General features: G+C 37.4%; 1 protein-coding gene and 1 long non-coding RNA gene across 5 annotated transcripts in view; both read left to right on the forward strand.

Annotated features, from left to right (window-relative positions):
- The window catches only part of reps2 (RALBP1 associated Eps domain containing 2), a 64957-nt gene that overhangs the window by 14111 nt on the left and 37605 nt on the right, over positions 1-13241 (forward strand). The window contains exons 2-4 of the mRNA XM_055187434.2: positions 8178-8301; positions 11969-12144; positions 12228-12336. Of these exons, the coding sequence (XP_055043409.2) occupies positions 8178-8301; positions 11969-12144; positions 12228-12336 (409 nt within the window). The remainder of the gene's footprint in view (positions 1-8177; positions 8302-11968; positions 12145-12227; positions 12337-13241) is intronic.
- On the forward strand, positions 865-7423 carry LOC129434825 (uncharacterized). 4 transcript variants are annotated; one of them, XR_012372987.1, is made up of 5 exons: positions 884-952; positions 2055-2132; positions 2780-2823; positions 2919-2970; positions 6955-7423. It is a non-coding gene; the product is annotated as an uncharacterized lncRNA (long non-coding RNA). The 4 variants fall into 4 exon arrangements; XR_012372988.1 differs by lacking the exon at positions 2055-2132 and adding an exon at positions 1134-1169 and having other exon boundaries at positions 927-952; XR_012372986.1 differs by lacking the exon at positions 2055-2132 and having other exon boundaries at positions 865-952; positions 6955-7414.

A 13241-nucleotide genomic window follows, 5' to 3' on the forward strand; every position in this document is an offset into this window, starting at 1 on the left:
AAAAATATTTGGGGTCATCAATATATGATACCATATATCTGCATATATTACAGTATAGTATTGGTTTCTCACATATATGGACAACATTAATTATAAATATGTGACATACATATTTGTTTTCCACATATTTAATAAATGTATGTAAACATACATGCATGTGATACTGATGCATTTTTAAAGCTGTGGCATATGGTTATGGTACTTTGTGGATGTATTTGTCAAAAATGACAAAGAAAACACTGCATTATTGTATTAAAAATACTATATTATGAAGTCCTGTTAGTTTTGTGACCTAAAGACCCCCCCCCCAGGATCACCATCAGACAAGTTTTTGCTTTTATACAGCAAGTAAAAAATATCTGGTCAGATAATCTTTAAATATGTAAGTGAGTGTTCAAGAAGATTTGAAATGTATGATCATTATGGGGAATCAACGGCTATTTTATCTAGTTTACCATCATCAGAAAACTGCCAACTAAGTCTGTGTATATTAACAAACAATGATAAGTTGATACTGATTATTATTAATAATCACAAATCAATTACATTATTAATTTTTATTTTATTATTTTAATTTAGTTTAGTTTTTTATTTTATTTGTGCAGGGATTTGTAAAGTTAATAAATAAATAAATAACCTAATGTTGCTTTTATATCTTTTAGTATAGTGTTTGTTTAGCGAATTTACATATTATTATTATTATTATTATTATTATTATTATTAAATCGTGTTAAATGTATTGCTTAATTAATAATAAATAGTCAAAAGAACATAGCATATAATAAAAATTTCATCCACTGCCTATTGAATGCGCTACACCCAGTCCAGTAGGAGGCGCTAATGACCCTTCAGTTGCCAACCGCCACTCTGGCCAAAAACGCAGAAGAACAAAAATGACCGGGAAAATCTGACAGAAGTGAGATGATGATAACAGCACAGCGGGGTTTTAGAAGTAAGTTTAAAATATTTAATATATTTTGCATACGTTTCTTGCTGTCTAGTTTGTTTAAAGTCTAATTAGTCATTACTGTTCTAGAAAAATAACGTGTAGGCCTACAGACATTTTCACAGACATTGGTAACTGTTACATCTGAATGTAAATTATATACCGTGTGTCTCAATTCGTTCCCTAGCTCCCGAGGTCGTGAATCAGTATAATGTGTGCACTGGTAAGGACACTAGCTCACTTCACATTGGGACAATGTTCACTTATTTCTGTCACGTGGCTGCTTAAGCGCGTTGTAATCTCTCACAGCTGTTACTCATCAACAACCAGCAAAACCAACATCTCTCCGACTTAATTTTAAAAACAGTACATTGTGAAAAATGCTGTCATTATTCTCTTACATATCTGTGCCTAAAATTGGAGGCAATTACATTTTAAATGTAATAAATATATTTACAATTTTAAATCAATATTATTATTTTAAATATTGAGTAGATTGTGGTCCCTTACTGTGTAGCAATGTGTGTTTATATTTACAACTAAACAACTGTTTGTCTTTTATAAAAGTTCTGTAACATTTCATAAAGTTTATTGAGTTGGATCGTGATGTTCGGTTGGCGAGCTTCAGAAAAGGTCATGTGATTTCCGGTAAGGGAACATAGGGACCATTGATGCTTACTGGTTTTTGCGTTTCATTGTTGGAATTTTTAGGGAACGAACGTTCCAGAGCACTAAACGGATTTTGAGATTGAGACAGCCCTTAAAATGGCTGACTCCCTGATCAGTGCCCTGACTACTGAACAAGGGAGCTGATTGAGACACACGGATAGATAAAAACAGCTTTCTGGCAACAGGTGGTGTGCTTTAGTTAATATATTTAAAAGGTTCATATCTAATGCATTTTGACATTCCTTATATTTATATTTATGTAAGAGTTATACTTTTATTTTAGTGAGAGGGTTATGTTTGTGTTTAGCAGACATTGCAAGGCCAAGCACTTATCGCTTGACATGGCTGGAGTCAATACTACCTCACCAAAATTACAACTAATGTTTGGCTTAAACCTTGCCTAATCGCAGTGTTTTTCCCTTTTATTCTCTTTTTGTAGGCCCTAGGGGTGGGCAGAATGACCAAAAATCTATTCCACGGAATGAGTCACTTTATTTCACGGAACGGTATATTCACGGTATAAATATTTTTCAGTTTATATTGTTTTTTTTATTATAAAAATGTACAGAAATTTGCAACTCACTCTAGCTTTTAACTAAATGTCCACCGCAGTTTTTAAATTATGAGCAATTTAAAGTTAATAATGTTAAAGTGAGAATGCCCAGAAGATAACAACAGATTAAGTCTTGATAATTTTTTTTAATTTAGTAGACTATTGAAGCTATAGTATGCCTTCATTGTATTTTGTATTTATGCATACATTACATTAAAAATAGGCAATATGTAAAATGAACAGGTATATATGCAAAAACCCACTGACAGGATGAATAGCCTACCTATCCTATATGAGAGACGAAGCTCTAGATATTATAAATATGACAGATGCTATGATGTGATGATCATGAAGTCTGTTTTAACATGTGGGAGGGCAGAGTTAGCCATGCCCACATATTTGCATTGGGCGGGATAGACGGAATAGAAAAATCTGTTACGTCTGACATTTTATTCCGCGGTAACGGAATATACCGTCATACCGCCCAGCCCTAATAGGTCCATCAGAGTGAGCTCTTTCGCATATGCTGTATGGTAAGAGTGAATTTCTGCCGGTTGATACCGGTGACAGGTGTTAATTATTAAGTTTATCTTTGTATTTTTTTATTAAAGGTCAGAGAATGGATGGATTATCCAGTCACGGTACATAATGAAAGGTAAATGGCAAGTAATTAAGTAATGTACTAAATGTATAAACTGTAGTGTATTCAGTAGCTACTAATCACATTACCTCTATCACTCTCTCTAAAAGACTTGACTGAGTTAGAAGAAGCTGAGCGACTCTTCAGAGTGAAGATGTTATGGTAATGTAAATCTTACGTTTTTATATTGTAGTTAGAGACAGCACGTCATTTTAACCCTGTTTTATGGTTAAAGGGGTTTTGGCGCTTTTCCATTGCATAGTACCCTACAGGTAAGGTCGAGTCAGCTCACTTTACTTTGGCGTGGTTAGCTTTTCCATTGAGTTCAGCAACACTTCAGAGTGGGAGGGATTATAGGGGTGTCAAATGTATATAGCACGACATTCGTTGCTCGACTTATCGAGACTGTTTTCTAAGATGGCTCCTGTCTATATACGCGTAATGTCTTTATAAAGGATCTTCTTATTAGGGCTGTCACTTTTGAGAAAAATCAAGCACACATATCTCGCGCTTGAGCGTGTTTGTGAAAAGTAATTGTCACTGACAACAAGCACACATACGTAGCCTATGTATGCGCGCGTGCATATGCATTAACCCTGCGCGTGCTGTTTGCTTGACCGTTTTTAATGATAGAGAACACAAACCATTGATATTTGAGAAATAAAACTTACCGCTGAGTTAAGCAGATCTTACTTCACTCTGTCGTCTATGTGACATGCGACAGTCAGCACGTGATCATTTTAAATCAGTTTACAAGACAAATGCTGTTGTTGTTTAATATAAAGTTTACATCATGGCTTTGAACCTGAATTTTTTCCCAATTGGTTCGTTCCGAACAGAAACAGTAGTTTCCGGTTTTTGGTTCAACCCTAAAGTTGACGTTCCTGAACCGGTTAGGACAGAGGACGAATTCCAAACGGCGCTTCGGGAAGAAGATGCTGCATAAACAGTCGCTCCACATGTTTTTTCAGTGCTTTTTCAATGCTTTATTCGCCAAATGTATTTTATACATCAAGAGTTCTGATCTTTGAAGGGCGTAGGGATAATCATGTTTGATTGGAGTTGGGCCAGACACTTTCAAATTCATGTGCATCTGTGTGTACAGAATTTTTTTTATTTTAGCGCCTTTTTGCGGTTAAATTGTTTAAACACCTTTGAAACACGTGCAAATGATCAACTTTCACCCTATTTAAATTTGCATATTAATCCGCAAAACGCATGCGAGCCGAACTGTGGGTCGTGATCTGTTTCAATATTTTTCCTATTTAAAACTTGACTCTTCTGTAATTACATTGTTTACTAAGACCGACGGAAATTAAAAGTTGCTATTTTATTTGCAGATATGGTTAGACCTATACTCTCATTCTGGCGTAATAATCAGTGACTTTGCTGATGTAACATGGCTGCAGCAGGCGTAGTGATAATGCGCACTGCCCGAAAATAGTCCCCTGCCATTAAAGGTAACCAAGGGGACTATTTTCGGGCAGTGTGTAATATCACTACGCCTGCTGCAGCCATGTTACATCAGCAAAGTCACTGATTATTATGCCAGTTTGAGAGTATATTTTCTCGGTAAGAATCAAATGTTTAACTCAGGGGCAGTGTTGTAATCGAGTCACCAACTCTCGAGTCCGAGTCGAGTCTCGAGTCCCAGTGTTCGAGTCCAAGTCCGAGTCACCAAAGAAGAGTCCGAGTCGAGTCCAAGTCGAGTCACCATTACCAGGGTTCGAGTCCGAGTCGAGTCTCAAGTCCCCAGTGTTCGAGTCCGAGTCGAGTCTCAAGTCCTGTATTCGAGTCTGAGAGTGCCTACATGTCTCCACTTTGGGACCTTCAAAAAACTGATAAAATGTATTAAAAAGGTTCTACATTAAACAAAAATGACACCACTGTCACGATTCCAAAGGGAGTTTATTTACTGATTTGCCATACACTTTGGAACACACTTTGTAACTTTACGAAGCCATCAAAAGCATGTGTGTACTTCCATTGTTGTAAACTTGTGATTGAGAACTAGCATAGAAAATTTACAAATTTAATTTGTAATCATGCTGCATTTTGTTTTTTGAGGAAATAAGAACAAACAACTGAGTTGGCATTGAAGTCTATTAAGAAAACATCCTGAAATGATTTTCTTAAAAAAACAATTTATTTTCCATAGTAGGAGTCATTTTTTGGACCCAACATCAAATAGGAAAATTCAACTGCAGTAGCCACCGTTCAACCTGAAGAGGGCAGCACTCAGACGTTTTTACACCATATATTGTAGTATTGAAACACTTTATATCCAAACGTACATCAAAATCAATGAACAGCACTAATAAACCATCATTCTTACAGATCAGTAACTAAATAAACTTGGATTAGGGTAGTTACTCTTTTTAAGTTATCAACAGACAAAAAATGCTGTAATCTGAACCAGACATACATTAACCCTAGCTTCTTCTGTTTGTTATATATGCATTAGTCAGTAATATTTTTTTTAAAAAAGCTAACGTTAGGCAATGGAAAGCATTTTACTTACTTTTCTGGGTGCATCCGTGACAGGTGTCTGTTAAAGTTTGAGGTTGTCCCAGTCTTTTACCTACACACACAACATTTAGCGCTGCTATTTCCAGCATTAGAAGCAAAATTCGCGTAGGCGAACTTCACGATCCGGGGCACGTCTTTCTGCATTTTACAAATGTGAACATTTAGCCCGCGAATCATGCATCATGCATTGCACGAGCGTAAAAGTGAGTGACGTCAGTGAGTGTGTTGTCAAGCAAAGAGAGCGAGAGGTAGCAGTGTCTGTGAAGGGAGATCGCGACCGGTCTTGGGCACGAAACAGGAAAAGTGTAACACCTTATATAATTTTTTATAACATATTTAGTCAAAAACAAAGTGATGAATGCTCAAGTCCGATTGTATATATCCTCGAGTCCGAGTCCAAGTACGAGTCATCAATCCGCGAGTCCAAGTCGAGTCACAAGTCCAGAGAATGGATTCTCGAGTCGGACTCGAGTCCAAAGAATAGTGACTCGAGTCGGACTCGAGTCCGAGTCCAGGACTCGAGTACTCCATCACTGCTCAGGGGAGCTGAAACATTAGCATATTTTCAAAAAAAGTGGAATGTCCCTTTAACACAAGCTTTTTATTCTGCTATAACACTATAAACAATAATATATGTAATTTTATATGCAAACTATAATTCTATCTATCTGGTTCGTGTTAATTCAGAGCACTTGTTTGGTTTGGTGTTTTCATTTTCATTGTAAGCCTTTAAAAAGTAATTATTCTAGATGCAATTTGGTAATATTTACGGCTTAAATTCTCTTATGTATTTTTTAAATATTTAAAATCATTCCGCAGAATTATCCAAAAAATTTCCACAGGAAAAGCAAAAAAAGTCTGCAGAACCTGGAGCCACATCTTCCCTCTCTTGCGCACAGTTGCCGTCGGTCTCATTCTCAGCTTCCTCCCTATTACGAGGTGTTAGACTGTAAAAAATGCGCTACACATGGCATTTTTAAAAAACCGGATGGTTTATTTATAGTGGATATTTCACGTCATGTTTGAATGCATCTTTGAATATCGAATAAAAAGTGACAGCCCTACTTCTTATTAAACTGTTTGTACACTTACAAAGTTCAACTTGGGGTTAAGTGCCTTGCTCGAGGGCACAACGGTGGTGACCAGGATTCAAACTCACAAATTCTAGGCTAGCATACTAGCCAGGTTCCTTAACTGCTGTGCTACCACCACCCCTTTCGGCTTAGTGCCTGCTTTCGAACCACACCCGTGGAGGTATCTGCCAACAAATGGACAATCATTCATGGGGCTGCAGTTAGTGCATTCAAGAATTTTCAATGTATGTGTTCAAATTCACATTCTGCGTAAAAAATAGTTTTGATGAGAGGTGGTGGAGGAGGGTGGTGTTTGGCACTATGACCCTATCTCGCCTGCAAATTAAATTGGTGCAAAACTGGCCGCCATGCTTGCACTAAGTGTGGCCTTACTTGCCTATTCACGTACTTTGTCACTTAATTTTACTGACTTGCACTAGAAGAAACTGCAATAAAGGTTTTTTTTATCTTTGTGATAAGTTTATCCACCAGTGTTTTGTCTGCTTAATACCTAAAACTTTTTCTTGAAAATGTACTTTCTCAGATGCAGTTATGTCAAAGTACTCGTTTTGGCTGGCCAGATTGGAAGAGACCTGAATGGGAAGATGGCAGAGCTAAGACTGACAATGTCCAGGAAAAATGTTAACTAAAAATGAGTGTGTTTTTCCCCAGCGAGTGAGTTTGGGAATGTTTTAAATGTGCCTAGAAGTTTGAAAATGTAATACTGAGGGAAAAAAGTGAGCGCTTTGAAAAGGCTTTAAAAAGAAAATAAAGTTGATGTTAAATGAAGTTAAAGTTTTTACTTGAAAAGTTTGTACTTGTTTGTACTTGTCAAGTCTGTGCTGAAAAAATGCAGTAAAGTTTGTATTTGAAAAGACTTGGAATTGTGTGTTTTGTAGAATGAGTACAAATATATGTGTAGGCTGTATAAAAAAACATAGTTGTGCCACTAATATAAGTGAAAGTACATGGTGGCATCATATAAGAAGCATATTTGTATCCCTAATATAAGTGAAAGTACATGGTGTCATCATATTTGAAGCATATTTTTATCCCTAATATAAGTGAAAGTATGTACTATGGAAATAAGAACATATATGCATGTATACATATATGTGTCTTACATATATTTCACATGTATGTCCATATATGGGAAAATATATGGCACTTATATGAAAACGGCCATTTTTGCAATATTTTGAAATATATTTTCCATATATGTCCATGTATTTTACATATATGAATTTTGCATATTTAATATATGCAGCAGACATACATGGGCACTGATATTATATATGTAATTTACATATATTGACATATATTACATTTCTGTATGGGCACAGCTCCAAAAATGAATCTTGTTCTGTGAATGTTCTCACCACAATCCCTGTAAAACCATCAAAATGGACTGGGAGACTAAGTGAAAGATGTGGTTTAAGCCGTTTTATTCTTTCAGCCTTTGGGCACTTTGAGTTTTCAATTACAGAAGCCGAGATAGAGGTGACATTCGGTTGGTTCAGAGCACAGTTTATCATCTCCTCTCTGTAAAGCCAATAATGAAGATTCAGCAATTATCGCTTCATTTTTCGCCCCTTTGTAATTTTGTCAATTAAGATACCGAGGCAATAAATAAAATGCAATAAATTCACAGTAATGAACCCTTTTAAAAACCCTGTTGCGATTGTAGCTCAATATGCTTTGTTAAACGTTGTCATATATTATGTGAATTAATTAGGTTTGATTAACACAAAACTCTCTGTCTGACAGATAACAGAGGTGTGCGGTGCGAAGCGACTGGGTTACTTCGGCTGTGGACAGTTTTACGTCGCTCTGAAGCTGATGGCGGCCGCGCAGTCCGGGTTACCGGTTCGTCTGGAGAGCGCAGCGGGCGGTAAGTGTTCACCCTTGAAGAGAGTAACGGCCAAGTGGGATCAAGGATTTGGCCTGGTGTGCTAGGATTTATGCTAAAGAGGGATGATGCATTGAAATCATGGTGTGTGGAGAAACGCCACACTCCAAAACTCCTTGCTGTATTTAGTTACCACAATAGACCATTTCCTCATACGTTTGTGACTCCTTCCTTTTATTGTTTCACCCGCAGATCTGTATTTAAACATTTTTACATGGTTAAAATGTTACATGTTGACATGATGCACTTTCAAATTATGATCGTTTAACATTTGGATGAATTATTTTCCTTATTAGACCATCGGCGTTGCTCAAGACGGACGGTATGAGGGGCTTAGCCCCCTGAGAAAATGACCCTATAATATTAACTGTAATGTGAACATACTACAAAACGAACTTAAGAGCTGCGTTTAGCAGAAAAACACGCTTAACATAATCCAAGATCTACCACAGACAGACATATTTTGTCTACTAGGAAAACAAATTAGAAGTATAAAATCTATTGATTTTGTGAACTTAAAGTTTTCAATCCTCAAAAGATCAGGGGCTTTTGACAAAAAATAAGGGGCTTAAGCCCCCAAAGCCCCCCTCTCTTAACACCACTGCATTAAACCACTTTTACATTTATACATTTGCCAAACACTTTTATCCAAAGCAACAAAGTGGATTTAAGCTACTATATGTATTTTATCGATATGTGTGATATCAGGGATTCGAACTCACAAATGTTTGCGCTGCTAATGCAATGCTCTACTGTTTGAGCTGGGGTTCGTGAGTTGATGAAAACATTTAATTAACTTATAATCAAATCATATGGTGCAAATAAATTCTTTTAAAATAAAAAATCTAAATAAAACACTTACTAACAAAGTAGATATTTACAAACAAAATATATATTTTATTTGTTTAATCCACTTGCTACAAACAATTACCAGATGGAGGAAATAATAACAATAACTATGTGAAATAGTACTAACAAAAAATAAACAGTTAAACATGCAATTGTGCTATTAAATTATTTAAATATTTCTTAAAATATCAGGTAACATTTTTACTTGAGGTCTTAGATCCAAAAACCTGAGGTCCGACCCGAGACTCAAACAGGTTTGAGTCTAAAGGTTTTACGTGTGCCTTACACACGAGTCGGGTATAATATTATCGGCATTGGGTCTCGGATAATTTAAAATGAATGTGAACGCACCCGAGAAGAGCTGAACTATCTTGTGTGTGTGCATCGAGTTCTTTTCCAACCCCTCATCTGTTTGCCAAGAGCGCTTGCGACATTGTGTACATTTTAATTGAGCCAGACCTGTCAATCAATTATAAATGCACATTTTTGCGGTTACCTTAGTGTCATCATCAGATAACAAATGAAAATAAATGGAGCGACAGGTAAAAAGCGATTTTGTTCATTTCTGGTCGGGAACATTTCTTTGGACACGTGAAGACCTCTACTGTAGTTCGGCTGACAAAAATGTTTGAAAATCCCTGAGCTAGACAATCATTTCCTAGCTATATCTCTCTGGTAAACAAGACACGATTAAGCATTTCGAGCTCAGCGTAGCCCCATTCCACCCCGCTGTGGTGAACGTTGGTTAGATTAGCTTTTAATCCTGGTACAGGCTGTTACTCGAGGACTTTAGGGTGTTAGAGACCCTCAGCAGAGCTAAGATGACCTCATACACAGCAGGGTCCAGCAACCTCACTTATCAGTGAAAATTACACTGACGTAGATATTCTCTTTAGCACACATGACTCTATTTTACTCTTGAAAGAAAAGTAAAAGAGAGTAAAAAAGGGTAAGAGCAGTGTGTGTGGAAAAGTGGTTTATAATGCTGACCTCAAAGGTACTGTTGTGATGATTTGATGGGCTGTTAACATTCGTTTGGTTTTCGAATAACATAAATCAAGTTGCTCGGTTCTGTGCTCGAAGGTCTTCCTGCATGTAAAGTTTCATACCAGCTGTGATCAAACACATCTGAACCAGATAATCACTGAATGTGTTTGGAATAAAATACTAGCTTACACGTTTCATACGGTAGTGTATACTATATTGCAGTGCACCCTTCTGCATACTAAGCATTCTTATGCTACGCCCACACTAAATGTGTAGCATCACGTTGCTCGCTCTAGAGAACTCAGGGGATTTAACTTTGTATCATGCGAATTTTTCACTTGAGTTGAATATTTTCAACTTACGCGAAGGGTCATTTTAGGGAATAGCGTGTGTTTACGCGTCAATCAGTTGCATCGCCCCACGCGAGGACGCGTCTGATCGCGTCTTTGCATTGACTTTGTATGTAATCTACTCGCGCAAATCGTTGAACTCGCGTTTGGTATGCCTCATTAGCGCTCTTCCCCTTTCGGAGCCCCCATGTTTGTGGTTATCTACTTCAACAGGGAAACACAGCTATCTCTAAAATCACGTGCCAAAATCTAAATTTAATGACATATTTCCGACTAACAATTAATCCTGACATCATGTGTACCATACCTTTTATTTCTTAAGCTAAAATTGCGCTAGAAACGTGGTTGTTTCATGCATAGGTGCCCCATTCACTTCCATAGTATTATTTTTTCCTACTAAGGAAGTGAATGGGCCTCATGATCGGTTTGGTTCTTTGGTCATAAAGAAGTTTGCATACTATTTAGAGCATGCACGCTTGTATGTTGTCCCAAACAGTGTCTTTGCATATTATTTATGCTTGTAACTGGTGTTTATTCTACCATTTAACATGAATTTAAACATGCAATGATGAAATAAACCAAATCAGTCTCATGTAGATGCGTATAAATAGTACAAAGTGTAAAAACTTGTGCAATACATTTGCCAAATTTCAATTTTGCTTGCAAAATGATACGCCAGTCCTTACTGTTCACTTAATACGGTGCATCTTTTTGTGTCATTTTATGTATTGGTTTCTCACATTTTTTTCAGTTTTTTAAACCATTTTCGCTTGGGTTTGGGGTTAGATTTGGGAATTGCTTTAGGATGTTTTTTAGGTTTCTCCATGTTTTTGTCTATTTTTAAAGGTGCAGTGTGTAAATTTTAGCGGCATCTAGTGGTGAGGTTGCGAATTGCAACTAACGGCTCAGTACACTGCTCACCCATCACTTTTGAAACACATAGAGAGGCTAAGGTAGCCGCCACCGGACAAACATGTCATCGTCGGAGACAACTTAGTAAAAAAAATGTGGCTTCTGTAGAAACATGGCGGCCCAAAATGGCGCCTTCCATGTAAGGGGATCCTAAAAACGTCTCATTCTAAGGTAATAAACACATAACGGTTCATTATAAAAAGGTCTTTATACACCCCTGATAATATAGTTTTGAATATTATTTAGCATTTCTGTCAAGAGATCCTTTTAAAAATTACACACTGCACCTTTAAGCCATGGTTGCTTAGAGTTGCGGTTAGAAATGGGGTTTCCCAAGCGACAATGGTAAAAAATAGAAAACATTTGAGAAAACCAATAAATAAAACAAAATAAAAAGATGCACCATATTAAGTGAACAGGAAGGACTGGCGTATAATATGCGCGGAAAATTGGAATTTGGTGTATGTATTGCACAAGTCTTCACACTGCTACGCGCGTCTCCATGAGATTTGGTTGGTTTATTTCATCATTGTATGTTTAATTCTCCACAGAGCTTCCTCTGCCTGTTTTTGTGGGAATAACTGGCGACCCTGAGATGCGTTATCCCAGTCACCCTCCGACCAATGAGAGCCAGGCTCACACCCTGAGTTCGGTTCTAGGCTCCGCCCCTCGCCCACCTGCCGACAGATCTGTGCTCAGACACCCTGAGACCAACATGGACAAACAGGTCAGTACGAAGTTGGATTTTTCTAGAATACATAAAAGCTTTAAGTTTGCGAACAACTATTCCACGTATTACTCTTTTGACAGGAGGCGTGGTCTCCTCCGCGGTCACCCGGCATCTCCCCGCCTCGCTCTCCATCAGCCTATATCAGCTATCCGTACAGCACACAGAGGAATGGGACCGACACGCTATTGGGTCAGTTGGACCATATTTGTGTGTGCCAAAAGTTTAATCCAATAATCTTGGAGCCTAAAATACAGCTAATCCACATGCACATGAGAAGTATGCACTGAGTCACATGTACAGTAATACTGTCGCAGATTAGCCGTTACACAAGCTCATATCACACAGCTGGTGTGTTTCGCACAATCTGACCTCTCAGATGTTTGCTGTATACCGTAATGACCTCAGACAGCTGTGTGCGTTTGTGCGAGCGTTTAGCCTTGAAAAGCCGTCTTGTCTCTGAACGCTGTTGGATAATTACATCTCTCTGGTGGCGTATCAATATCAAGCCGTCTAATCACAACACCTGTTGACTTTTACTAACTTAAACACACACACACCCATCAGCGGTTCGGATTAAACGCACACAGAAATTGAGCCGAGCCGGGAGATATAAACACAGTGAAAGTTTAATGCGTCTGATTCATTTATAGCTCGATTTCCACTTGCTTTCACAAATGCATCATGGTGTCACCCGCTCTTGTTTTTCCACGCACACTAACAAACAACAATCACACAACCCTATAAAACAGAAAGAAAGTATGTGAATGATATAATGTTTATGAAATATATAACATTTATGTAGGAAACTCGGCTCAGGAGCTGTCAGGATTTCCAATGTTTTCACTCCACGTGGCAGAATTCAACAGGACATCAGTCCCACTTCATACAGTTTATAAAGTTAGCAAAAAAACAAAGGTGCACTGCAAAAAAAAATTTTCAAGAAAAAAGTAGTATTTTTGTCTTGTTTTTAGTAAAAATATAAAAAAAATCTTAAATTAAGATGCTTTTTATGAGCAAAACAACCCAAGAAAATAATTCTAGTTTTTAGACCAAAAATATCACATTTAAGTGATTTTGTGCATAAAACAAGCAAA

The sequence above is a fragment of the Misgurnus anguillicaudatus genome, chromosome 13 (genome assembly GCF_027580225.2).
Source record: "Misgurnus anguillicaudatus chromosome 13, ASM2758022v2, whole genome shotgun sequence".
Classification (NCBI taxonomy): Eukaryota; Metazoa; Chordata; class Actinopteri; order Cypriniformes; family Cobitidae; genus Misgurnus; species Misgurnus anguillicaudatus.